General features: G+C 39.3%; 1 protein-coding gene across 1 annotated transcript in view; it reads right to left on the bottom strand.

Moving 5' to 3' along the window:
* SH3RF1 (SH3 domain containing ring finger 1) overlaps positions 1–25,255 on the bottom strand; it is a 218,671-nt gene that overhangs the window by 7,798 nt on the left and 185,618 nt on the right. Inside the window, 4 exon segments of the mRNA XM_020997840.2 lie at positions 5,642–5,979; positions 12,920–13,257; positions 16,347–16,606; positions 21,308–21,478. Of these exon segments, the coding sequence (XP_020853499.2) occupies positions 5,642–5,979; positions 12,920–13,257; positions 16,347–16,606; positions 21,308–21,478 (1,107 nt within the window).

The raw sequence follows: 25,255 nt of genomic DNA, 5'->3' as shown, positions 1-25,255 counted from the left end.
ATAGAGGTATCTGTAAGAAAAGTTCTTTGTAAACCTCAAAGTACCATATAGGTATCAGATACAATAATGTATACATGTTAACATATATCATATGATGCATACATACAGCACGTGTATATATGCCTATATATATATATATATATATATATATATATATATATATATATATATATATATATATAACACACACACACACACATATATACACACATACATGCATGTATTGTATACAAACATACATCTAAATATGGGGGGGGGAGGTAGGGAAAAAGAGAAAGAGAAGAGGCAGCTAGGTGGTGCAGTGGATAGAGCTCTGGCCTTGGAGTCAGGAGGACCTGAGTTCAAATCCAGCCTCAGACACTTAACACACTAGCTGTATGACCCTGGGCAAGTCACTTTACCCTGACTGTGTCATCAAAAAAGAAAAAGGGGGGGAAGGAGGTGGAGAGAGAGCAAGCAAGCACAGCACAGTATAGCATATAGAGCACTAGACATGGAGTCAGAAAGACCTGGGTTTGAATCTTACTTCAGACACTTTAGTAGCTGTGACCCTGAGAAAATCAATTAGCCTCTCTGAGCCTTAGTTTTCCTCATCCATAAAATGGGGATAATGACCCTACCTACTACATAGGCTTGTTTTGAAATAATGTATGCAATGCTCTTTGACAAGCCTAAAATTCCATATGTATGTCAGTTAGTTATGACAATTATATGTATTGTCTTTTATTGTACTAGGAATTATATGACAAATTCTGTTTTCTATAATTCTATCAATTAGAACTATTCATTAGCATTCCATACTTTGCTAAAATAATGCTAATTGATATGCATATTGATGATACTGAGGCCTTGAAATATTATAGAATCATATCCTAGGTTTCAAGGCCATAAGAGCTCAGATCTAGAGCTGGAAGGGACTTTGGAAATCATCTAGTACAACCTCCTTCAATTTGCAAGGCCCAGCTTTGACCCACATTCTCTGACTTGGAATCTAGCATTCTTTCCACTGAACCATACGTGCTGCTTTGTAAACACCTCCTAAATCATCATGCCAATCTTGAATTTTGTCTTCCCTTGGTTTTAGTGGTAAGAACATTTTATAACATATATTCTATTTCTTTGAAACAGTTAAAGGCAGCCAGAGGCACTGGGTCTGGAGTAAGGAAGACCTGAGTTCAAATCCATTCTCAGACACTTCCCTAGCTGTGTGACCCTGGGCAAGTCACTTAATCTCTGACTGCCTGACAAAATGGATCCACTAGAGAATGAAATGGCAAACCACTCCAGTATCTTTGCCAATGAGTCAAAAAGGGTTGTATATGACTGAAAGAACTGAACAACAACAAAATTTCTCTGAAAAATTTAAATCCAATATCATTATACATAACTTTCTGTTTGCCAGAATGGCCCACCCCCAACCAGTTTATAGTGTTCCTTTCCCCACCACATTTTCCCAGGTGTCTTGTCCAGTAAGGCAGAACGAACACCCGGCTAAAGCTCATTATCATCATTGTATGAATGAAGTTTGAAAAGTTACTTATTAAAGCAATATTATTTAAAGATCCTCCACTGAATGGACATATTTTTTTTTTACGGGAAATTGGGCAGGAATTTTCCCTAATGTCCTCTTTGCCACTCTAGAAAAGGAAATAGTCATATAAAAATTTTGCCCATGAATTAAATTGTGCCTATGACCATCTGTTCAATAATTAAATTATTTATGTGTCTCATCTGATGAGACTCTCAGTCTCCCCCACTGCCTATCTGAGTAACAGATTTCTACATCTCAGCACACTGAAACAGCAGGGACTTGATATCAGACATGAGTTGGTAAGAGAGGAAATAGGATGAAATGTAGGCAGTGCAGAGATCCAGGACATCTGGCAACAAAAAAAGCAAACGGAGAAGAGGAAGGGGACAGGAATTTGTGCTTGAGCTACTCAGAATCCAAGGAGATTTCTGGGCATGGGAACATACCACCTAAAACAACCACAAAAAATAGAGAAAAAAGAAGCAATGATCCCAGGTTGTTAAAGACATAGCATGGACCAATGCCGAGGAATGAAACAAAGACAAACTCCCCACAGCCAAATGGGAATGTCCACAAGACACAGCCAGTTCAGGAACAAGAGGATTTGTCCTCAGAAGACAGAAGGGATGAGACGAGCAGCAAAGTAAAAAGTCAGGGTAGACTTGCACTGAGTTCCATTAAAAGCATAATATATCAGGGAAATAGGCAAAATTTCTGCCTGCTGGGAAAGAACACTGGAAGATAATGCTCTTTTTGGCCATTGTTTTTACAAGGGTTAGACTTACACCCATCCCTCTATCACACTGCTCGCTCTGAATACCATCGAAGACATGTTAGTAAATCACTACCCCGACTTAACAAGTCACACAGGCGGCTGGCACTTTTCCTTCAAGCTCTTTTCCGCAGATTTATGCTTCGGAACAGGAGGCCCATAAAACAGCTATGGTCAGTTGTTGCCTTCAGCCCAAATACACATACACGTTCCTGTGTCCTCTGATCCATTAAGGGGATGGGCAAATCACTATTAAGTTGGGTGCCTTTGAACAAAGAACCACACTCTTCATATAGTACAAATACAAACACACAGTAAAATTATATTTATTTTGACTATATTTTGCATATATATATATATATATACATATATATATTTATATGAGGCAGCTAGATAGGGCAGTGGGTCTGCAATTAGGAAGATCTGAGTTCAAATACAGCCTCCGACATTTACTAGTTGTGTGACTTTGGGCAAAGGTTGTATTATTCAACTCTGTGCCTCAGTTTCTTTATCTATAAATGCTAGTTATCAGCTATAATTATACTTTATTATACATACATAGTTATACTGTGACATTTAAAAAGTTCAAGAGACAGTTTCTAGGTAATTAAACATTTTTATTAATAATGGTAGTATGTTATTAATAAAAGAGGTCAGTGGCACTCTTGATTGCCAAAGACCTCTAATGGCTCACAGTTTATATGCCCTTGGAAGAGTGGGTGCTCCCAAGAGTGGCAATTAACTCTGATTGGTTAACAGTTAATGAGAAAGAATGAGTACTACAATAAGAGGTGGGCTATATTACAATGAGGGTTTTGGGGTATGTGACACTGAGCACCCAAACACTGGTCAAAAGATTTATCAATTTCCACATCACCTGTCTGACAACAGGGAGGATCCACATTTTCCCAGACCTGTCTGAATAAACACAATGAGCAGGAATCCATCCATCTGTCTAAATTTAGAATTTCTTTTACTGTCTTTGATTAGATCTTAGCAAAGGCTAAGTCTTTGCCCAAGATTTCCCAGACTGGTTGATTTCTAGAAGAGGAAGTAGAAAAGGGGAAAAACCCTGGTCCTAATTCAATATTAGCTATTAATACAAGAGAGAAATAATTATCTCTCAATACTTATCATAAAACAGTATATGTTATACTTACTATACACATACATACAGACACACACACACACACACACACACACACATAGTTGTTTCTCTTAATAGAGCAGAGACTCCTTGAGGGAAGTGGCTGGGGTTTTTTATCTTAGCACAACACTTGACACAGGGTAGGCATTTGATAATGTTTGTTGATTGACTGATATCCTCAGCTGTAAAATGAAGAAGCGGGACCATATGGCCTCTGGGGTCCATTAAAGCTCTACACTTATGATCCTACAACACCTGGTACCTCACAGGGTTGTCACAAAGATCAAATGAGACAATGTATGTGAAATATTTTGGAAACCTCAATGTACTATACATTGGCAACTAGGTATCCTGGTAGATAGTGTGCTGGGGCTGGAGTCAGAAAAACCTGAGTTCAAATCCTGCCTCAGTCACTTAGTAGCCATGTGACCTGAACAAGTCACTTAACCTCTTTTTGCCTCAGTTTCTTCAGCTGCAAAATGGAGATAATAATAGCTCCTACCTCCCAAGGTTGTTATGAGGATAAAACGACACAATATTTGTAAAGTAGGGTAGACAGGTGGCACAGATAGAGTGCCGGCCTAGAGTCAAAAAGACTCGAGTTCAAATCTGACCTCAGACACTTACTAGCTATGTGGTCCTAGGCAAGTCACTTAACCTTATTTGCCTCAGTTTCCTCATCTGTAAAATGAGCTGGAGAAGGAAATGGAAAACCACTAAAGCAACTTTGCCAAGAAAATCCCAAATGGGGTCACAAAGAATCAGTCATGACCGAAAAATGATTAGACAACAATAAATTTGAACTTCGCAAACCTTAAAGTGCTACATAAATGTTATTATTATTACTTATACTACAAATACTAGTTATTTTTATAAATATACCTCTCATAATTCCACAGGCCTGAAAATAATTTGGAACCAATAAAAGAGGAATACTGAACTCCCACAGGTGAATTTTACACATATGAGGAATGTATACCTGATGAAAAAAGCAGGTACTGAGGAAAGAAAATTTCAAAAGGCAACTCAACAGATGACAGCTCAACATATGGTGAGCGTATTTGTGTTCCAGTAAATGTTGTGCCTATTTTCAGGGTATCAGAGAATGCTGGCTTTTCCCCCACTGGGCAACAACAATATTTCATTTTGGAGTTTATATGTCCTTGGTAGAGGATATTTGTCTTCCTAAAAATAATTCATCTCCCAACATACTCTGGTGCAACTAGTGGCTATGTCAAAAGAAAACTGTTCATTCTTGTAGCTATGAATCAAGCTCAGAGTGGTTCCAACAGCCCTTATTTTCTTCTGAGTATAACTGAACCCAATCACTGGGTCAGGGGGAGGAGATAAAATTCTCTGGGAAACCATGGCAAGTCAGCCACATGCTTCTGGCAGAGAAATAACTGAAACGGAACGTTCCAGGTTGGCAAAAGTCTTCAGCTGCTTCCTAATGAGTAGGTACTGATACAAACCATGGCTACTCCTTATACCCCAGGCAAAAGCTATGGGTAACAATCCTAACAATCTCAGATTGATATGGCACCTTGAGGCTTACAAAGCACTTCTCTGAATTTGTTTTGCTTGACTTTGTGAATTTGTTTTAAAACGTTGCTTTTTATTTTTTTTCCCCCAGTGAGTGGAAAGGTAGGAGGGAAAGAAAGTAAAAGTTTGCTAATTGAAAAAAAAATGGACAAAACAAAATAAACCAAACCGCTTCTTTATCAGCTACTAGAGGCAACTAAGTGGTGCAGTGAATAGAACACTAGGTCAGTAGTTGGGAAGATCTGAGTTCAAATCCAGCCTCAGGATACTTACTAGCTGTGTTACCTGGGGCAAATTGCTTAACCTGTCTGCCTCAGTTTCCTCAACTGCAAAATGGGGACAATAGTAGCAACCTACCTCCCCAGGTTATTGTAAGGGTCAAATCAGAAAATATTTGTAAAGTGCCTGGTACATAGCAAGGTGCAGAACCTGCAGCTCAAGGCCACACGTGGCCTTCTAGGTCCTTGGATGCGGCCTTTTGACTGAATCCAAGTTTTACAGAACAAATCCTTTTATTAAGGGAGATTTGTTCTGTGAAGTTTGGATTTAAAGGGCTACACTTGAGGGCCTTGAGGCCACAGGTTCCCCACCCCTGTAAGTAGACACTTAATAACTGCTTATTCTCTTTCTTCTGGAGTAACAAACTCACCTTTCACAGACAACAGGCCTCGACTCATTCAGGACAGGACCCAAGGAAGAGCAGGGCTGCCTTGGGGGTGGAGCGATGGGAACGCTGGCATCCAGTGAGCTCGTCTTTCTGTGAAGCGCCTCTAGGACTGCTGACGTTGGGCTGTCCCCATCCACGGGACAGGACCCAGCCCTGCCATGACTGCCTCCTGGGGGGAGCTCAGGTCCCATGGCCCCCTGCAGGGCCAGCTCTGCTGTACCCTGTTCCACTTCCAGAGTTGGGGAGGCTGGAGGAGAAGCTCGAGGTTTCCGTTTGGTGGAGGCACCAGAAAGCAACTTCAGCAGACTTCTCCTTTCCTTCTGTAACAGACATATTAGTTTTAGTCTGGCATTATATTTGCATAATAGGATTATACATTGAGGGCAGCTAGGTGGAACAGTGGATAGAATGCTAGGCCCCCTGGGCTCAAATCCAGCCTCAAACACTTACTAGCTGTGTGACCCTGGGCAAGTCACTTCACCTTTTTGGACTCAGTTTCCTCATATGTAAAATGAGCTGGAGAAGGAAATAGCAAAGCACTGCAGTATCTTTTGTCAAGAAAACCCCAAATGGAGTTACACAGAGTTGGATATGACCAATATAACAATAACAAAACAAAAAAAAATTATAAATTGAGAGCTGGAAAAGACCTCAGAGCTTATTTGGTCCAATCCCCTCCCTTTCCAGATGAAGAAAATTAGGCCTAAGTTTAAGTGACTTGCCAAAGGGCACATGGGGCAATGTCAGAGGTGAGATTTGAACCTAGGTCCTCCGACTCCAATTCCAGCATTTTCCACCATATCATACTGACTTACAGGATTTGCTACTCTCTCTAGTTCCCATTCCGTGTGTGTGTGTGTGTGTGTGTGTGTGTGTGTGTGTGTGTGTGTGTGTATGTAATATATATGTATATACACACACACACACAAGATAGTGGTATACATATAATATATATGTATATATCTTGTCATTTATTTGCCCCTGATCTCTCCCTTTCCCTCTCTCTCCACGTTTAATTTAGTTTTAAACACATCAATTATCAAGAGACTGATGGTCTTTTTGTGGGATTTTTCCATGTCCTTTGCATCTCCTTTCTCCTGATTTTGGCCATCTGGTTACTCATTAGATTCTCATTCCTAGGAAGTACTCCTTAATTGAGGCATTATTCACTAAGTCATTGTAAAATTCCACATTGGCTTGCATGTACTTGATCCTATTTGTACTGTTTACTTCTCATTTGGCCTTTTGGGGATCTATAAATGTGATACTGAAAATTTCTGTCTTTCTGAATTTAATTATAACTTCTCTGGCACACAGAGAAGTGCTTAATAAATGTGTGGTAACTGATCTTCTGATTGATTACAACCTAGAATACCATCAGTTTTTAAGAATGTTAATGTTCACAGATATTTAAAACATGTATATTCCACATATTTTTCCATTAAGTTCTCTCCATTTCTCTATCAAATCTAATTTCTTTGACACTCTGTCCAATGTTCATTAGATTCTTCCAAAGGATGGGGCAGCTAGGTGGGTGCAGTGGATAAACTTCTGGCCTTGGAGTCAGGAGGACCCGAGTTCAAATTCTGCCTCAGACATATGACACTTATGAGCTGTGTGACCCTGAGCAAGTCACTTAATCCCGATTGCCTCACCCTCCCCCCCAAAAAAAAGATTCTTCCAAAGGGAACAGGATAGCAGAAATACAAACCGGTCATGGCAGTAGCACTCATTACAGGCTTGTTGAGGATGGAGGTATTTTTAGATTAGCAATGGATTTCTTTTGTCCATGCTCATTCTATCTCCTATCATAAGGTGTGCCCGACAGTTTGCTATTATTACTAAACCTGAACAATATAACCCCTTGGCTCTGTCATTCACAGACACTGACAGTGAAGTGTCAAACCAGGACAAGCAACTTTTTGCTTTTATAAGGTCGCTGCCTGGATTATATTATTTATTAATTCTTTTTAAAAATATAAACAATGACAAAATTAAATATGGAAGCAAAATATTAAAAACCGTATCATGCATAACCCATAAACTGCCTGGATTAAAATGAATGAATTAAAATAAAAACAATAAAACTTTCATTTTCATCTTTCTAATTAGGGAAGTGAGCCATAAACCAGATGATTAGTTGCCTTTCCCATTTTTTTTTAATTAGAGGCATTGCAGGGCAGCAGAATGTCCCTCTGAAAGATATGGGATGTGTGACTGAGTTAGTCAGTTTCTTTTACTTAATAGTCTTCCACGTCATGCCCAAGTCTCTGAACTGGACTCTCTTCTTCCTCTATACTTTTTCATTTATTTAACTCATTAGTTCTCAAGGGTTCAATGATTTTCTCGGAAAATGGTTCCCAGATCTCTTTATATAGCCTTAACTTCTCTGCTTAGCTCTTGTCCTTCATCACTAACTGCATTTTGGATATTATGAGTGCTTATACTCATATGATATAATATACTCATAAGTGCTTATAAGCACTTATACGACACTAAGTGCTTATAAATATAATGCACCTCAAATGCAGTATGGCCAAAACAGAACTCAATACCTCCCCCTCACTCCCAATCCTTCCCTCTTCCCAACTTTCCTATTACTGTTAAGGGACCATCATCTTCCCAAATCATTCATAGTTACAATTCAGGTGTCATACTCAATTCCTCACAGGTACTTAGCTCGCATTACTCCATCTGTTGTCAAATCCTGTCATTTTATTTTAGCCTTCACAACATTTCTCCTATCTAAACCCCCTTCTCCCCATTCCCATCACCGTTATATAAATATAAACCCTCATTACTTCATGCCCAGGCTATTGCAACAGGCTTTTCTAGATTGTCTTTCTGACTCGAGTCTCTCCCTTCTCCAATATATCATTCAGTCAGCTATCCAAGTAGTTTCCCTCTACTCATAAACCCCTATGGCTCCCTATTACCTCCAGGATCAAATACATTAGATGTGATTATGCATTTACATAATAATGATGATGTTAATAATGATAACAGGTAGCATTTATATAGTGTTTCAAAGATTGCAAAGAGCTTTACAAGTATGATCTTGTTTTATCTTCAATACGAACCCTGAGACCTAGGTACTCTTATTTTTCCCCTTTTTACCATGGAGGAAAAGGAGGCACAGAGAAGTTACGTGATTTGCCCAGGATCATACAGTTAGTAATTGTCTGAGACCACATTTGAATTCAGGTCTTACCTATTTTGTATTTTATTTACTTGTCTATCAGGCTTATTTACTTATCTAGTCTATAAGTTCCTTGAGGACTGGGGCTATATGTCAGTCATCTTTGTGTTATTCTGGGGACTAGCACAGTGCTAGGCACTCAGTAGGTGCTTTCTGAATAAAAGGTGATTGGATTGAAATGTTGATCAGCCCAAGTAGGGGTGACTTCACCATCCCTGGAGCTCTTGGTCAGCACTCTTCAAGCCAAAACACATTCTGCTTTGAGATGTAGCTGTTTGTGTACTTGTCTTAACTCTCCTTAGACCGTAAGGTCAGGGATGGTAGGGGTCAGGCCTTCCAATGTGTCACTCCCACAGCCTCTGACACAGTGCCTTGAACACAGTAGCTGCTCCATGTGCTTATGCTAAATGAATGAATGAATGAATGAATGAATAGACAAATGCTGATTAACGAGCCTAAATGTTCATAGAAAGGGTACTACCCCCAGCCTAGTAGAGAAGAGATCTGTAGACCTTTTATGTTAAGAGGCAACGCTGGTCCCCACCTATTCTGCCAAAGCCCCTCTTGTGGCACTGTTCTTCAGGTCCGCAGGGCTTAAAACAGGTGCTGGGCAAGACATATGTGAAATAGCTGCCTATACTTCAAAGCCCACTCACCTCAGCAGCTTCCCATCACTACTTAAATGGGAGGAAAGTCAGCTCTAATCCCCAACCAATCCACCTAGCACCACAGCATGTCCCATCAGGAAACTGACACCTCTGTTAAACCCATCTCTCACAAGTTTGGTTCTGGGCCCTTGGAAGACATCAGCTAGCTAGGGGAGATTCAAAGCCCAGTGACTATAGAGAGGGACAGCTTGGTGCATCTTCAATGATTATACAAATTATGCCTGGCTTCCTTTAGTGACTTCTAAGGCGACCTGTTATCATGAACCAATATTGAAGGGCCACAGGACATACAGAATAGGATGAAGAACGTCATAGAAAAAACGTGGTGTTTGTTCTCAAGGGCCCAGGCTTTTAACTCGGCATTATTATCAGAGCAATGGGCTGCTCTGGAGAGATGGTCTTAGAAACTGAGCTATTTATAATTCATTAAATGACTAAGGGGCACTTTTAGTTTTGGGGTGTATGTGTGTGTTTCCTCCCTAAATCCAACACTAGAAAATGTAAATGGGAGCTGAATTTTAAAAGACTGATCTCTGTTCAAAGTAAATTCTAAACTCTTAGATCATTATCCTTGAAAAGGAGGACAAATCTTTTTTAATGAGCCCTCCTAATTCTAGTTCCTCTGTGGATTTCTCAGGAAATTATTTCTAGATGAAATAATGTTTTTTCAGGCAAGTTTTTTCTGCAGGAGATTTAATGGTGTGACTGGCATTTGAGATGAAAATAACTATTAAGGACAGAAAGTAGCATTAGGGAGGAAGTACCTTCCATGCATTAAAGAGGAATATTGAATACCAATACAGCAAACTTTCAATTAGCTAAGGAAAAAGGGCAGCATGAAAACTGAAGTCAGCCCCTCCAAACCTCTCATTTTACCAAGTCCCTGTTCTTCCTTCCCCAATTCAAACTGTTAACATCAGTGTTAATAGCAATAGCATTTTATAGGACTATTGATTTTTCTCTCTTATTTTCTTTCTTCCTTTCAAGCTACGTTGAAAAACTAGAAGACAGAAATCCGGAGTCATGGACTGCTGTTTCTACACTGAAACTGATCACCAAACGATCAAGAATTCTCAAATTTGAGTGAAGAATGTAGCCAATTCAGTTCAATGAAAATCTTACCCCCTGTAAAATGAGACTGAGCTAGATCAAGGGAGGGGTCTTTCCTTGGGGTCCATGAATTTTAAAAAAATATTTTGATAACTATATTTCAATATAATTTGATTTCCTTATAATTCTCAGTATTTCATTTTATGCACGTAAAAACATTATTCTAGCTTCACCACACTGCCCCAGGAGTCTATGACACAGAAAAAGTTAAGAACCACTCCCCCTAGAATACTACTGTGTGGTAAGAAATGATGGGCAGGTTGCTTTTAGGAAAACATGGAAAGACCTGAATGAAATAATAAAGAGTGAAATGAGCAGAACAAAGAGAACATTGTATACAGTAACAGGAATACTGTTCGAAGAATAGCTGTGAAAGACTATGTTATTCTGAGTATTATTAAAACTCAAATTAACTACAAAAGAACTATCTACCTCCAGAGAAAGAACTGATAAAAAGAATTATATGCACAGTATGGTTTTACACACACATACATATATGCCTACACATGCACACACATATATACACGTCAAAATGCTGGTCTTCTCTAGTGCAGGGTGGGAAGGGAGGTTAGGAGACAGTTCAGAACTTAAAATGTAACAAAAAAAATAAAATAAAATTACAAAAAAGAAGAAGAAGAAGAACCACTCCCCCATCGCTTCTCCCTTGGTCTTGATGAACTTTTAAGATGGATTTTTAAAAACCTATTTTAACCCCTTCAGACTCCAAGAACAGCATCAAAAGAGAACTGGAGGCTTTGTCAGAATAGATGGGGGAATGGCCCGGTATTGCCAGCACTTCCTATTAACATAAAAAAATTTGTCCCTTTTCTCAAGGATGGTGATCTAGGGATTTAAAATTTGCTAAATTTGAACAGAGATCATCAGTCTTTTTAAATTCAATTCCCATTTACATTTTTTAATGTTAGATTTAGGGAAAAAACAAACAAACAAACAAAACTATCTTTAGGTCCATTTAGGCCCATCCATTCTATTCTGTTTATCAAGTATGTGCCCTCCATAATTCTCTAGAAGGCACCTTCTCTAGAAACTCTGCTCATCTAACAAATTGGAAGAGTCATCCTCCTCATATATAAAATCCAGATCCTCAAGACATGCCCTGTCTGAAGAACAGCTGCTAATAGGGGCATGGGAGGGACAGTGATGACTTGGCAGCCTGGGTGGGCTTTCCTTAGGAGAATTAAAGCAGTGACATATGTCATGGGGACAAGAGGACAGCTTTAGATGGCGAGGGACAAAGGACTGGGAGAACTGAAAAGCATCTGGGTGAAAATGTCTCATGGAGAGATTCCATGCCAGAAGAAATCGACATCATGGAAGACCCAGGGAGTTGTTGAAGGCTGGGCTTCTTTTGGCTTTCTGAAATAGTCTCCATTGCAAGGGTAAGTCACTAGAAAGCCAATATTAGGTTTCACCAGTCAGCAACAACAGACGTTGAAATGCTTTTTCCAAACCTCCAAATTTAAGCTATAACAATAAATCTTCTTTAAAAAGTATTCATATAGTATGAACTATCAGTCTTGGGACTTTGCTTCATGCAGTTAATTATAAACCAATACTGATCTGCTCTATTCATAAACTTTCATGTTAACCTGACAATTAAATATTAACTTTTTAGGTAGGCTGCAAGGTTTAGTCTCTCATAAACTACTGTTTACAGGTATACCTAACAATTTAAACAGATCCATGTACATTAGCAAGGAACCAGATGGCTGAGAGTTCAATTGTGCCCTGAGGCTGATATGATGTGAGCTATACTACTGGGGTAAACTTGTGAAATGCTCATTAAGAGTCACTGGACTGATCCCATTTTGCTGTTATCACTTCCTCTGTATTTATCTACCCCCCATGTCCTGTGTGTACAACACACACACTGTCTCATTCATACTATCATGTATGTTTAAGAGTAGAATATAAGCTCCTTGAGGGCAGGGACTGTTTTAAATAAACTCACATAAATGCTTGTTGGATTGCACTGGATTGGCTCCATGAGGCTGACTTTGCATTAAGACCAAAGATCACCTAGCCCACCTCCTTCATTTTGCTGATAAGGAAAATGTGTCACATGACAGGTATGTAGCAGAATCAGAATTTAACCTTATGACCTCTGACTAACTATAAATCTGAAATATTTTCCAATAAGATGAGCAGTGAGAAACAAACAGGAAAAAAAAAAGGGAAAAGGAAGAGAGAAATAAGTGATTCAACTAATCAGTCCTTGACCATGGGACACTACAAGAGAGAGAAAGAGGATGCTGGTCCCACCTTGCTATCCTTGTCTGATTTGGTGGCCAGACTACTTGCACCAGCAGATAATGCATTCTCAGGAGAAGGGAGGGCTGTCCCTGCCTGACCACTCAGTTCTGTCTCCAGAGATGTGGCAGGGATGTCAGGGGAGTTCACGGAAGTAGGTGCTGCACAGGCCAGTGGCACAGTTGGCCGGCTGAGACTGACAGCAGCAGCGACATAGGCAGCAGAGCTCGGAATCGGAGGCTGAGGTTGCTGATGGGGTAGCATGACAGTTGCAGGGCCAAGGCAGGCTGAATTCTGCACCTGGATGGGCGTTACCGCAGCTGTGGGGCGTTCCTGGCTGTGAACAGCAACTAGTAGAGAGGGGAAGGAACACAAATCAAAACGTTAATTTTCTAATAAACATTACTTGTCAGGATGAGTCACTCCATTGTAACAGAACATGATAAAAGCTTGCTATTTTGTTTACCACGATAAGGCTCTATGGTGGGGGCTTCAAAAGTGTCTTGTCTCAGTCAAATACTAGGAAGAGTATTTCCAATTAGAGGTCAGATTTTTTTTTTTTAACTTATCCAGGGGCCCTCTGTCCAGCTAACGTCCAATGCTCTGGAAGGTGGGTAGGATTTTCATGATACCAGTGCCACTGGAGACAACTTTTTATGGCATCTTATTAACCAAGAGAGATAGCATTGTATTCCAAGCACTGGGCCAGAAAATCAGAAAGACCTGAGTTCAAATCTACTTCAGACACTTACTAACTGTGTGACTCAGTGTTAAGTCCCTTAACCTCTGCTTCACTTCAGTTTCCTCATGGTAAAAATGAAAATAATAAGAGCACTTACCTCCCACAGCTGTTGTGAAGATCAAATGAGATAATATTTGTAAAGAGCTTAGCACAGTGCTGGGCACATAGTAGGCGCTTAATAAAAGCTTACTCTTTTCCCCTTTGAGGGAACTGGGGGATTGGGACAGCAAGTGGCTAATTGTGGGAGCTGAGCTGACTCCATCTTGTGACTCAATTTTGGAGCTAGCTCAGTTCCCTTTCTATTCAATTATGGGTCTCATCCAACTTCTGTGTTGTAAGAAAACTCTATTCAATTGTGGGATTTGGGACAAAAGGTTATTGCATTGTTTGAACCTAGGCCTGCATGGCTAAGAGGCTGGACCACCTCTACCTATTGCTTAGAGGCCCTTTACTAAGGACCTAGGTTATGCTGACCAGAAACCAAGATGGATCCAAAGATTGGTGCAAGGAATTTTCTTGTATTTGTGTATCTCAAGTAACCCATATGTCTTATCTAAAAACTGGCCCTGTACTGATCAATCATTTATTATTTCCTATGTTCCTTTGATTTTTCAAAAACATTTTGGGGGGAGTGGGATACCTCTTTTTCTGAATTTGGGGAATTTCACCTATTTGCTCTCCCCTTCTCAATTTGGAAAGTTTCTAGTCTTTGACCCAATTAGAAATCAGATTACCAAATGTAGTTTCCTTTTAATTAATTGGCCTTATTTGATTGGGTTTTGTTTTGTTTTGTTTTTGCTTTTTGGTGAGGCAATTGGGGTTGAGTGACTTGCCCAAGGTCACACAGCTATGAAGTATCAAGCGTCTGAGGTCGCATAAATGAACTCAGGTCCTCCTGACTCCAAGGCTCTATCCACTGTGCCACCTAGCTGCCCCGATGGTTTTCAGTGTATAAAAGTTTGTCTCCTGCTGTATTTGAATTCCAGGCCTAAACTGAGGAGGTCTGCTTCTGCTTTGTTAGGCAATTGCCATGCATTGCTTAATAAATCAATATGCTTGCAAGTTTGAACCTTTGTTTCCTCAGTCACTTCATCTTTCTCCTGCTACATTTTCTTCCTTCCATCTCTGGTCACTCTCTGAAAGCCCACATATGTCTGATAGGTACTAACTATGGGATCTTGGGTCAGTCCTTCCCCTTTTTAAGTCCCATCAACTCTTTCAAAACACATTTCTGATACTTATCAACTATCAAGCAAGTCCAACACTCTCTGGGCAAGTCTCTAAAACTTTAAGGTATAATCAGCTTGCACACATGCAGGTGGCAGGAGTTTCCAGACCAATGAATTCACAGATTGCTGATATACTGCCCAACTAAATGCATGGTTCTCTGGTTTCCACTCTTCCTCTTTTCAATTCTTTTTAAACCTTTCATTATTTACTCTAACACTTCGGCTATTCAGCGGCACTCAAAAGTTTTGTTTTGCCCCATTGGTAGGCCCTAGCACTCTTGGGCAGTGGTAAGGACTTCTCTTGATGCAGGGTAGATAACAAGGTGGGGAGACCGATTTCTTTTGTAATTCATGTATCAGAATCATGAGAGACAGTCCGGCATTATGGATTGAGAGCTAGCCTTGGAGTCAGTAAGACCTGGGTTCAAGTCCCCCTTCTGATGCATACTATCTGGGTGACCCTGGGTAAATCACTTAATCTCTCTTGGCTATTATGGGAGAGAGATTTTCCTCACTTGGGAATTCCCCAGACCAAGGAAGCCACAGGTTCAATCCCTGTCCCCTATGTTAGAATCATAGGATCACTGGACTTTAAGCTAGATAGGACTTTCAATCAATCAATCAGTCAATCAATAAGCATTAATTAAATGTCAACTATGTGCCAGCATCATACTAAGTTCTGGGGGATAAAGGGCTTACAAAGCACCAAAAGTCCCAGCCCTCAAGAAGCCTACATTCTAATGGGAGAGACAACTTGTAAATAAATGCATACAAGATATATACAGAGGAGATGGAAAGTAACCTTGAGAGGTAATAGTTTTATCTTTTATGTAATCTATTCTTTAAAAAATGCACATGGGATATCTGTAAAGTACTTAGCAGCACAGTGTCTGGCACACAGTAGGTACTAAAATGCTTGCACCCTTCTTCTAAACCCCTTTCCCCTTACCCTTAGAGGGGAAGGCTACACTGTTTAAAAAAAAAATCATCTAGTCTAACACCCTCAATTTACAGATGATGACTAAGGCCCAGAGAGATGAAGTAATCTGCCTCTGATTGCACTGCTAGCATACAAATCAAGCTTGGGTCTAGATTCATGAAAAAATACACACTAGAGAGTCAGCAAACTGATTGGAAGCTCAGTCCTGACGAAGCAGGGAGGAGTGAGTATGATGGGACAGGAGACAAAATGATGTCTGAGCTCCAGGTCACAGCAGTCTGATACCTCTAGGGTCTCAGATCTGTCGGTCAGTCTGTTACTGATGTATATATGCCTGGCATAAGTCCAAGCGAGGCGAGGTGGAAGTCCATTTGATTGACTTGTCTCTGTCTCTACCTCCTAATGTTATTCATGACTTAAAGGTCACATGGACATTTCTAAAGGTCACGTATGGGAGTGGGAGGGTGTTCTGATGACTGTCAGACAGACAGGCCATTGTGATGAAGCCCCTCACAGCTCTCTCTTTACCTGTACGGACAGCATTTCGAGCTTGATTGACAGTCATCTGTCTGATGATGGGCATCAGAACCTTGGCCTGCGGACTTGTCTGGATATGGGCCGCTGACACCTCTACGGCGGGCCCCACGTTGGGACTCCCTGCTATGCCATTACCCTGGAGTTTCTGGGAAGGCCCTGTGGCAGTGGAGGGACTGACCATGGTCACCACGCGACCCAACTGGCCAGCAGTAGACACAGAGACTTTCCCCTGGGAAGCACTTGTCACAGATCTGTTAAAATAGACAAATAACATTTAAATAGTAAGGAAAGGGAAATAAATGTTGAGGAAGGCCTGTTCACGTAAATAATTGTACACAGAATGATCTCAAGTATAAATCTTGATTTGCACAAGTCGACTTAACTCAAATATCTACTAAGTATCTATTACATGCCAGGCACTATGATGAGTGCTGGGATTGAGACACAAAACCTGTCTTCTAGGGCAGCTAGGTGACGCGGTGTATGGAGCACCGGCCCTGGATTCAGGAGGACCTGAATTCAAATCCGACCTGAGACACATAACATTTACTAGATGTGTGACCCTGGGCAAGTCACTTAACCCCACTGCCCAGTCAAAAAACAAAAGCAAAACCAAACAAACAAAAAACCTGCCTTCAAAAAGCTTGCATTCTACTGAGAAGAAACAACATGTACAGAGTTAAGTAAATATAACCTAAATGTAGGAAATATATATATAGTATATTGTATATTTATGTGGTATATATAGCAAATATAATACTATATTTATATGATACAGTAGATATGTAATACTATATATAACATACAGGAAAAATATAGTATGATATACACATAAATGAATGTTTGTATATGTGCGCATGTGCACGCCCCCTCCCCCAATTTCAGAGGCTGAGAGGAGAGCTGGAGGAAAAGGAAAGGCTTTGCAGACATGGTAGCTACTCAGCATAGTCTTGAAGGGAGCTAGGGATGAGAAGAAGTAGAAATTGAAAGGAGACTAGGCAAAGACAGGAAGACAGTGTAATGCCATGTACCAGAAAGAGTCCTGATAGGGTAAAGTAGTAGGTAAAGAGGTAAGAGGAAGGGAAAAACATTCATAAAACATTTATATAGTATCTACTATGTGCTAGGTACTGTGCTAAATGTTTTTTTTTACAAATACAAATTTGATCCCCACACCTGGAGAGGTAGGTGCTATTACTGTCTTCATTTTACAGTTGAGGAAACTAAAGCAAACAAAGGTTAAGCGAATAAGTGTCTGAGGCCATTTGAATTCAGGTCTTCCTGATTCCGATTCCAGTGCTCCACTGTGCCACAATTGCCTCCAAATAAATCATCATCATCATCATCATCATCATGATATTTGACAGTAAGAAAGGCAGGCTGTTTCAGTGGCTAGAAAATTGGTGTCAGGATGACCTGGGTTTAAGACCTCTCAGTGCCCCAGGCAATTCTCTAAGACTTTAAGAATTCTTATGGAAGAGTTCTTTATTGGTACAGAAAGCTTCCAAATTGGGAGTCCTCCAAACTCACAGGAACAGATAAAAAATAAATTGAATGTCAACCTAGTCAAAGTCTTAGTACACATGATAACCTTCCAGGTAATCATTAATAATAATAATAACAACATGGAGAAATAGGATGAGGAAGGGGAGGAAAAGGAAGAGAAGGAGGACGAAGATTTAGGAAGGCAGAGGAGGAAGAGGGAGAAGGAAGATGGAAAAGTAGAGTGAACTATCCAAGATTATTTCTATCCAAATGCCACAGGAAAAGATAAGAACAACGGGATAAAGAAGAATAGCCAATTCAGAGACTGCCTTAGAATTTTCAAAGCACCTTATATTCATTATCCCATTTAAACCTTATAACAACTGTTGGAGATTATCTCCATCATTAATTCCACTTTGAAGATGAGGGAACTAAGTGCCCACAGTCACATAAAGATAGTAACATTCAGGTGTGGTATTTCATAAGTCTACGTCCCTCTCCAACCCACCACACCCCTCACAACCCAGCCATATTATATGCCAAGGCTCACCATCACTTTTATTTACTCTAATAAGCTTACATGATTACTTCTATTTGACACATGAAAAATTCTTTGATTTCATCAGTGTTGTATTCTGCAGTGCACAGAGTGCTTGACTGTTTCAGGAAGACCCTAGTGCAAATCCTGCCTCAGATATCTGCCAGATGTGTGACCCTCGCAGGTCATTTAACGTACTCTCAGCCTTGGTTTCCTCGTGTGTGTAAAATAAAGATAATTAAAAGCACCTATTCCCTGGAATTGTGGGGAATCAAAGGAGACAGCATATGTAAAGACCTTTGCATGCCTTAAAGCACTAGCTACTATTAAGTTTTATATAATGTTAAGTTAATGTAGAGTATGTATGAATATATTAGTATCATTATATAATTTTATCAATCATATTATGATTATTATATAATATTAATATATTACATTAATATGTTAACTTAATATGTCAACTTAGTAATATAAAATTATATAAGATACATAAAATCATATATATGATTTACAATGTATATTATATGATCATCATAGAATATTAAAAATATTAAGTATTAATATTGTTAATATAATTATAATAAGAAGTTTTTGATATTATTAATATAATTAACTATAATTAATATGCCATGTTATTATATTATATTAATATCTATTAAGTTACTCTAAGTGCTAGCTACTATTGTTTTATTCTTTCAATTCAGGTTGATTGCAACCCTCCAACACCTAGTATATATATGGTTACTATTGCCAAAAATACAGTCACCCTGGTGAACTTTTGGGTTATGAGGCTCTCTCAGCTTAAAAATCTGATCTGTGGATGAGAAGACATACAGGGTGTCTACATTTCCAGTGTTATTACTCTATATTCCCCTCCATGTATTCTATGACTATACAGACCTACCTACTTTAGTTCCTTGAACAAAACATTCTCCAAACAAAACATCTCCCCACTCCAGGTTTTTGTACTGGAGGTCCTTCCATGCCTAGAATGCTCTCCCCATTCACCTCTACCTTTTATCTTCTCTGGCTTCCTTTAAGACTCAGCTCAAATCACACCTTCTGGAAGAGGTGTTTCTGGTTTTCACTTCCTCTTTCTCCTCTCCTCTCCATACTGCTAAGTTCTGTCTCTCTGATATGACCTCCCATATGTACTGTACATATTTTGGAGGAACATAAGTGTAACTCTTCTTTTCACCCTTAGAATGTGAGCTCCTTGAGAGCAGGGACCATATTTTTGTCTTTGTATCTACCCCCCACTCCTTAGTTCAGTACCTGGCATACAGTAAGTTCTTAATAAAAGCTGGTTGACTGACTGATCAGGCCTGTAGACAAAGCCTTTTCAGCTTGCTAGGCCTTGTCAGAGTTTATCCTTCCTTTGGCATAAACCCATGGCCAAAACCCCATGGTTACTTCCAAGATGAGACACACCAGAACATGTCTTTAGTGGATGATGATAATAATAGAACAATTTACCTTTACTGAGCTAAAAAATAGTGAACTCAAAATAATGCTGACCCTTAGGCACTGCATAATTTTGAAGTACATTCTGAACCAAAGAAAGACCAAATCACTAAATCCTTTTTCAGCTTAGGAAATTACAATGACTCAAAAAGTTACAGTGATTCCCTAATTCCTGGTATAACAAATTCAAACTTTTCTACCTGTCTTTCCAGGCCCTCCATAATTTTTCTTTACCCATCCAGTCTGGAATCCTTATATGTATATGGTATTTCCCCTGATAGAATCTAAACTTCTTGAGGGAAGGGATGGTTTCACTTTTGTCTTTCTATCCTTAGCATATAGTAGGTGCTTAGTAAACACTAATTAAGAACTCTGGGGAAGAAAAGATCAACCACGATTTCTGAGGACTGATGATGGAAAATGCTACTGTTTCTCATCTGACCCTTAATTATAACCTTTCTGTACTGTGGTTCTCTAACTGTTCTCCACTGTTTAAGACTCTCTTCTTGTGCTCTTGGAGATCTCTTCCATTCTATCTCAGACTTTATGATCCTAAGAGTATAAGTAATATACTCAGGGTATGGACACTGTTACACAGTTCTTTTGCATCCCCCACAATGTTTTAACCCTGTGTCTGGTAGGCCTAGAGTACATACTGAAATACCTGTTAAATGAAATAAATTATCTTTTAGCAGTGTTATTCAGAATAGCAACAAACCATAGACCTACATCCAGCGATTAAGGAATTGCTTAACAAATTACGGTCTATTGTGTGGGAGAGAGGAAACTGTGCTAGATTTGGAGTTAACTAATCAACAAGCATTTATAAAGCACCCACTGTGTACTGCAGCGCCACTGTATTTCACACTGGGAACACAAATAAAAAGAATGAAACAAAGTGAAATGGGATTCAAATCTTCACTTTGCCACTCACCATCTTTAATTTGACATTTATGACCCTTACTTATAAAATTTCTGGAGGTTGGATTTAAATGACAACTGAAAAAGGACACATTTAAATTTACTTATGTGTAAACCAAGGCATGTAATCTGAAAAGCAGTCCATTAATGAGGCCAGATCTATGTATCCACAGATAATCTTCAGATACTCATGTGAAAAGAATCTGTGCAGAAACACTGAAAGAGAAAGAACTTGTGTTGTATAAATTGTCAACAGAAAAACAGATGATAGATTCTGCGGCCACATATGGCTGGCTGGGTGACTGGGCAAATCCCTCAACCTCTCAGTGCTTGAGGGAACTCTGTGACTTTAAGTTGCAGAGAAAATGCCCACCCATACAACGTTTCCTCATTTGGAAGTTCTCTGAACCAAAGTGTCATAAGAACTCACCCCGTCCTATGTAAGCATGGCAGGAATGCCATAACTAAGAATGTGATACAGCCAGTGAATGAAAAAAAAAAGCTATTGTTTAGAAGTTTTGAAACCATCAGTTTAACACCGTACCTTGTGACTGGTGCTACATAGTTTCCAGGAAAAACTCCTATCTTGCTTGTGTGCATAGAAGTCCCTTTGAACCAGCCATCCTGACATCGTTCAAACACTAGAAACATCTCCCCCTTTCTCAGCTCCAATTCATCCTCTTTCCGGGGTGTATATGGATAAATAGCAACATACCTAGGGGGGAAAGAGAGGTTATCAGATTGTTTAAAAGAAATAATATTAGAAATGTTTGATTCTTTTTATTCAGTAATTAAAGCTAGGACAATAAAGAAATTTCTATGACCCCCTAATTCAAACATTTACAATTTCATGTTTTATCTGAAATATATCTAATTTGTCAAATCTTCAAATATATGCCAATCTTTTTTTAAGAAGAGAAGATGCAGGAATCAGCAAAATATATCTATAATTTGGGGACTTCTATTGGTACATTTGGCAACATACATGTGATTCTGTAGCCTGAAGACAGGCAAAGTATAGATTCAATTCCCCCACATCAGACAGAAAACCCATTTTAGGGACAAAGAGTGAGGTCCATATTTTGGGATGGTTGTCTAGAATTACAGGGACTCAAACCTACCCCAATATCAAAATACAGTAGTTCTTTAATGTCTATAAAGGACCTTTCTACAATATTTAGCACATTTGTTTTCCTCCTTTGAATACTTCCAGTGTCTTATGTTGTTTTCTGAGAGAAAGAAGCTCTTGTGACATTCTGGACATTTCTAGAGAAATTTACATTCTCTAGGTTATACATGTTCTAAAAATCCTCTTTAAACTTCAGTCTAGCCATGACCATTTTAAGCAGAATTTTCAGCTTAGCTAAAATTACCAAGCACCTCTTTACCTTTGAACAGTTACTTTACCAGCAAATGCAAAACTATACTGTCTTCGTCATATATGATTTTAATGTGGACCCGGTGAAAACACAACGTGCTACATTAGATTACAAACAACGTGGATGAATTATGACTAAACCCTATGAAAATCTCCAGGATACTCCTGAATTTTCCCTAGAGATGCTGAGTTTTTAACCAAATGTAGCTACTTGATAAAAGCTTTAAATCTCAAAATGGAGCCAGGAAATCCTGTCAGGTGAAAGAGTTTTGATGGCTTGTCTAGGAACCATGAAAACTGCTGAATAACTTCCTGATAAGAATTACTGAACTAGACTTTCCCACTGTTTGAGAAGCTGGCATACCAGAGGGTTCTCTAGTGTCGTGAAAGAATTCATTCAGCCTCTAAGAAGGCCAAGGTTGCTCTCAGGGAGTAGCTATCCCCCTGGGCAAATCTAGCTGCCCAAAAGGCACTTGTGAGAAATAGACTCTAACTCCAAATGGAGATATGTGGTGTCAGTTACTATCAGGAGGAACAGCATATGGTGGTTGCTAACTCAATGGACAAACATACAGAGACTTCAGTAGAATTTGTTTCCTATGTTAAGCTGGATCTAAAAAGGAAAGGAGGCATGGAAAGAGAGTGCATATTGATAAACAAAATATCCCATGTTGCAAGATTACTTTGCTCACATTTACCTATTTTCCACCAAACTGATACCCGCCAATACTAACAGTTCTCACAGTATAAAGAGTTCTTTCCCCAGTACTGTGATCTTGGGTTTCCCAAAGCCTCGCTTATCATATATGTTTTCTTCCAAAGCTTGCTTAATCTATGAAGTCCATTGATCACCTTTTCTATTTTTTATTGAGTATAGAGAGATAGAGAAAAAGATCAGTTTGAGATGTGTTGTTGCTGGGAAGTGAGACACAAGTCACAGCATCTTTCAGAATTCTCTAGTTAGTAAAGCAGTTACTATTTTACAAAGACCAGAGGGCGTGATAGTGTGAGGTTAAATGAGTTTTCCTTATCATAGTATCTCTTTCAATTCCTTTTCTATTTAAGGAAGTAGAACCATGAGAAGATTTACCTAAGCTAGAGAGAATGAGGCCTAAAAACTAAAATGGGTTTCTGATCATAGGACAGGTAATGGATGAACTGAGATACTGAAGCACAGTCAGTAGAGGATAAGGCAGGTAAAAAAGAAGTGGAGAAGGAGACTTGCCCCCAAGTCCAACACTATCTACTGTACTACCTAGCTGCCCTTTTTATTTATTTATATTGCTATTAATTAAAATTCCTTTGTTGTCAACTCAGTGTGTTCTGTGGCTGACTGGTAAAAAAAATTAAACATAATGGCAGGGACTAATGAGCTATAGTTTAGAGAGAATTCTGATGTATAAATTTACTTAGATTCTAAGGGGATGGGGAGGGTCAGCAAATATCATGTTGTTTTGGTAATTACAGCATTATATTACAATCTGAGAACTCGTAATGCCAAACTTCTTATCCCCCCACTCCCTCAATTATCCTTGGCCCATTTCTCGTGTCAAATCCCTTCTTTCCTATTACAAAAACCATATCCTGAGCTCTTATCTTGACTTTTCTCTCTACAGTCTTCTTGGAGATCTCATCAGTCCCCATTATTCACACATGTGGGCACCCCTACATACATATAGATATACACATATGGAGATATACAATACATATATATATGTGTGTATATGCACATGTGTATCTACTTGTCTATATTATGCATACATACATGCATCTCTCTGTATGTATCTACCTGTATCCATGCATATATGTATTTATCTGTATGTACATATGTAAGCGTCTATATGCATGTATGTCACTATCTATCTATCTATCTATCTATCTATCTATCTATCTATCTATCTATCTATCTTCCCTAATCTCTCTCCTGAACTACAGTACCATAGCACCAAGTACTAGATATTTCTCCTCCTAGTCTTCACCCACATCTAAAATGGAGCAAATTGTGTTTTCCCCCTGCTAAACTGTGCCTTTCCTTGGGGCAGCTAAGTAGCACAGTAAGCAGTGCACTGGGCCTGGAGGCAGGAAGACTCATTTAAATTTAGTCTCAAATGCTGCCCTTGGGCAAGCTGTTTAACCCGTTTGCCTCAGCTTCCCCATCTGTAAAATGGAGGCAATAATACCTCTCTCATGGCTGCTGTGAGGATCAAGTGAGATAAAAATTGTAAAACACCTGGCACAGTAACTGGGCCCACAGTAAATCCTATATAAATATCAGCTATTATTAGTAGCAGTATTATTATTTCCTCTAAACTTCCCTATTTCTCTTGAAAGTACCACTGTCCTTCCAGTTTCCCAGATTCTCAAACTCTCATTCTTGACTCTGTTCTCTGTCATCCCCATATCCTGTCAGTTGCCTAGACTTGTAGACTCCTCAAAATCACCTACACTTGTCCCTTTTTTCCCTACTTGAACTCAAACAGCCACCACCTTGTTTCAGGTTCCCATCACTGCTTACCTGGCAATCACCTCTAAATGGTACTCACTACTTCCAGTCCCAGCCACTCTCTAGCCCATCCTGCACCCCTTTTGCTTTAATCTTCCTTAAAGCACAGGTTTGTCCATGTCATTCCCCCACTAAAAAATCTTTTAATGTCTTCAGGATAAAACACAAACTTTATAGTTTCATACTTAACATCCTTCATAACAATGATGATGATGATGATGATGATGATGATAATAGCTAACATTTATATGGTGCTTATACTGTGTGTACTTTATTATCTCCTTTGATCCTCAAAACAACCCTGGGAAGCAGGTTGCTATTACTATCCCCCTTTTACAGATGAGGAAACTGAGGCAAATACAGGTTAAGTCACTTGGTCACAAAGGGAAGGTCACAAACTGCTACTAGTAGGCAGGCAAAATATTAGTTACTTAGCCTTTTACAACAGTCACACTAAATTCCAATTGCTTTCTATTGTCTCCAGGATGAAATATAAAATCCACTGTTTGGCTTTTAAAGCCCTTCATCACCTGGCCCCTTCCTACCTTTCCAGTCTTGTTACACCTGATTCCTCTCCATATATATACTCTATGATCCATATGCATTAGCCT

Source organism: Phascolarctos cinereus, unplaced genomic scaffold (assembly GCF_003287225.1).
Source record: "Phascolarctos cinereus isolate Bilbo 61053 unplaced genomic scaffold, phaCin_HiC Scaffold_9;HRSCAF=440, whole genome shotgun sequence".
Classification (NCBI taxonomy): domain Eukaryota; kingdom Metazoa; phylum Chordata; class Mammalia; order Diprotodontia; family Phascolarctidae; genus Phascolarctos; species Phascolarctos cinereus.
The sequence above is the reverse complement of the archived record's forward strand: the minus strand, read 5'-3'. Positions and strand labels throughout refer to the sequence as shown.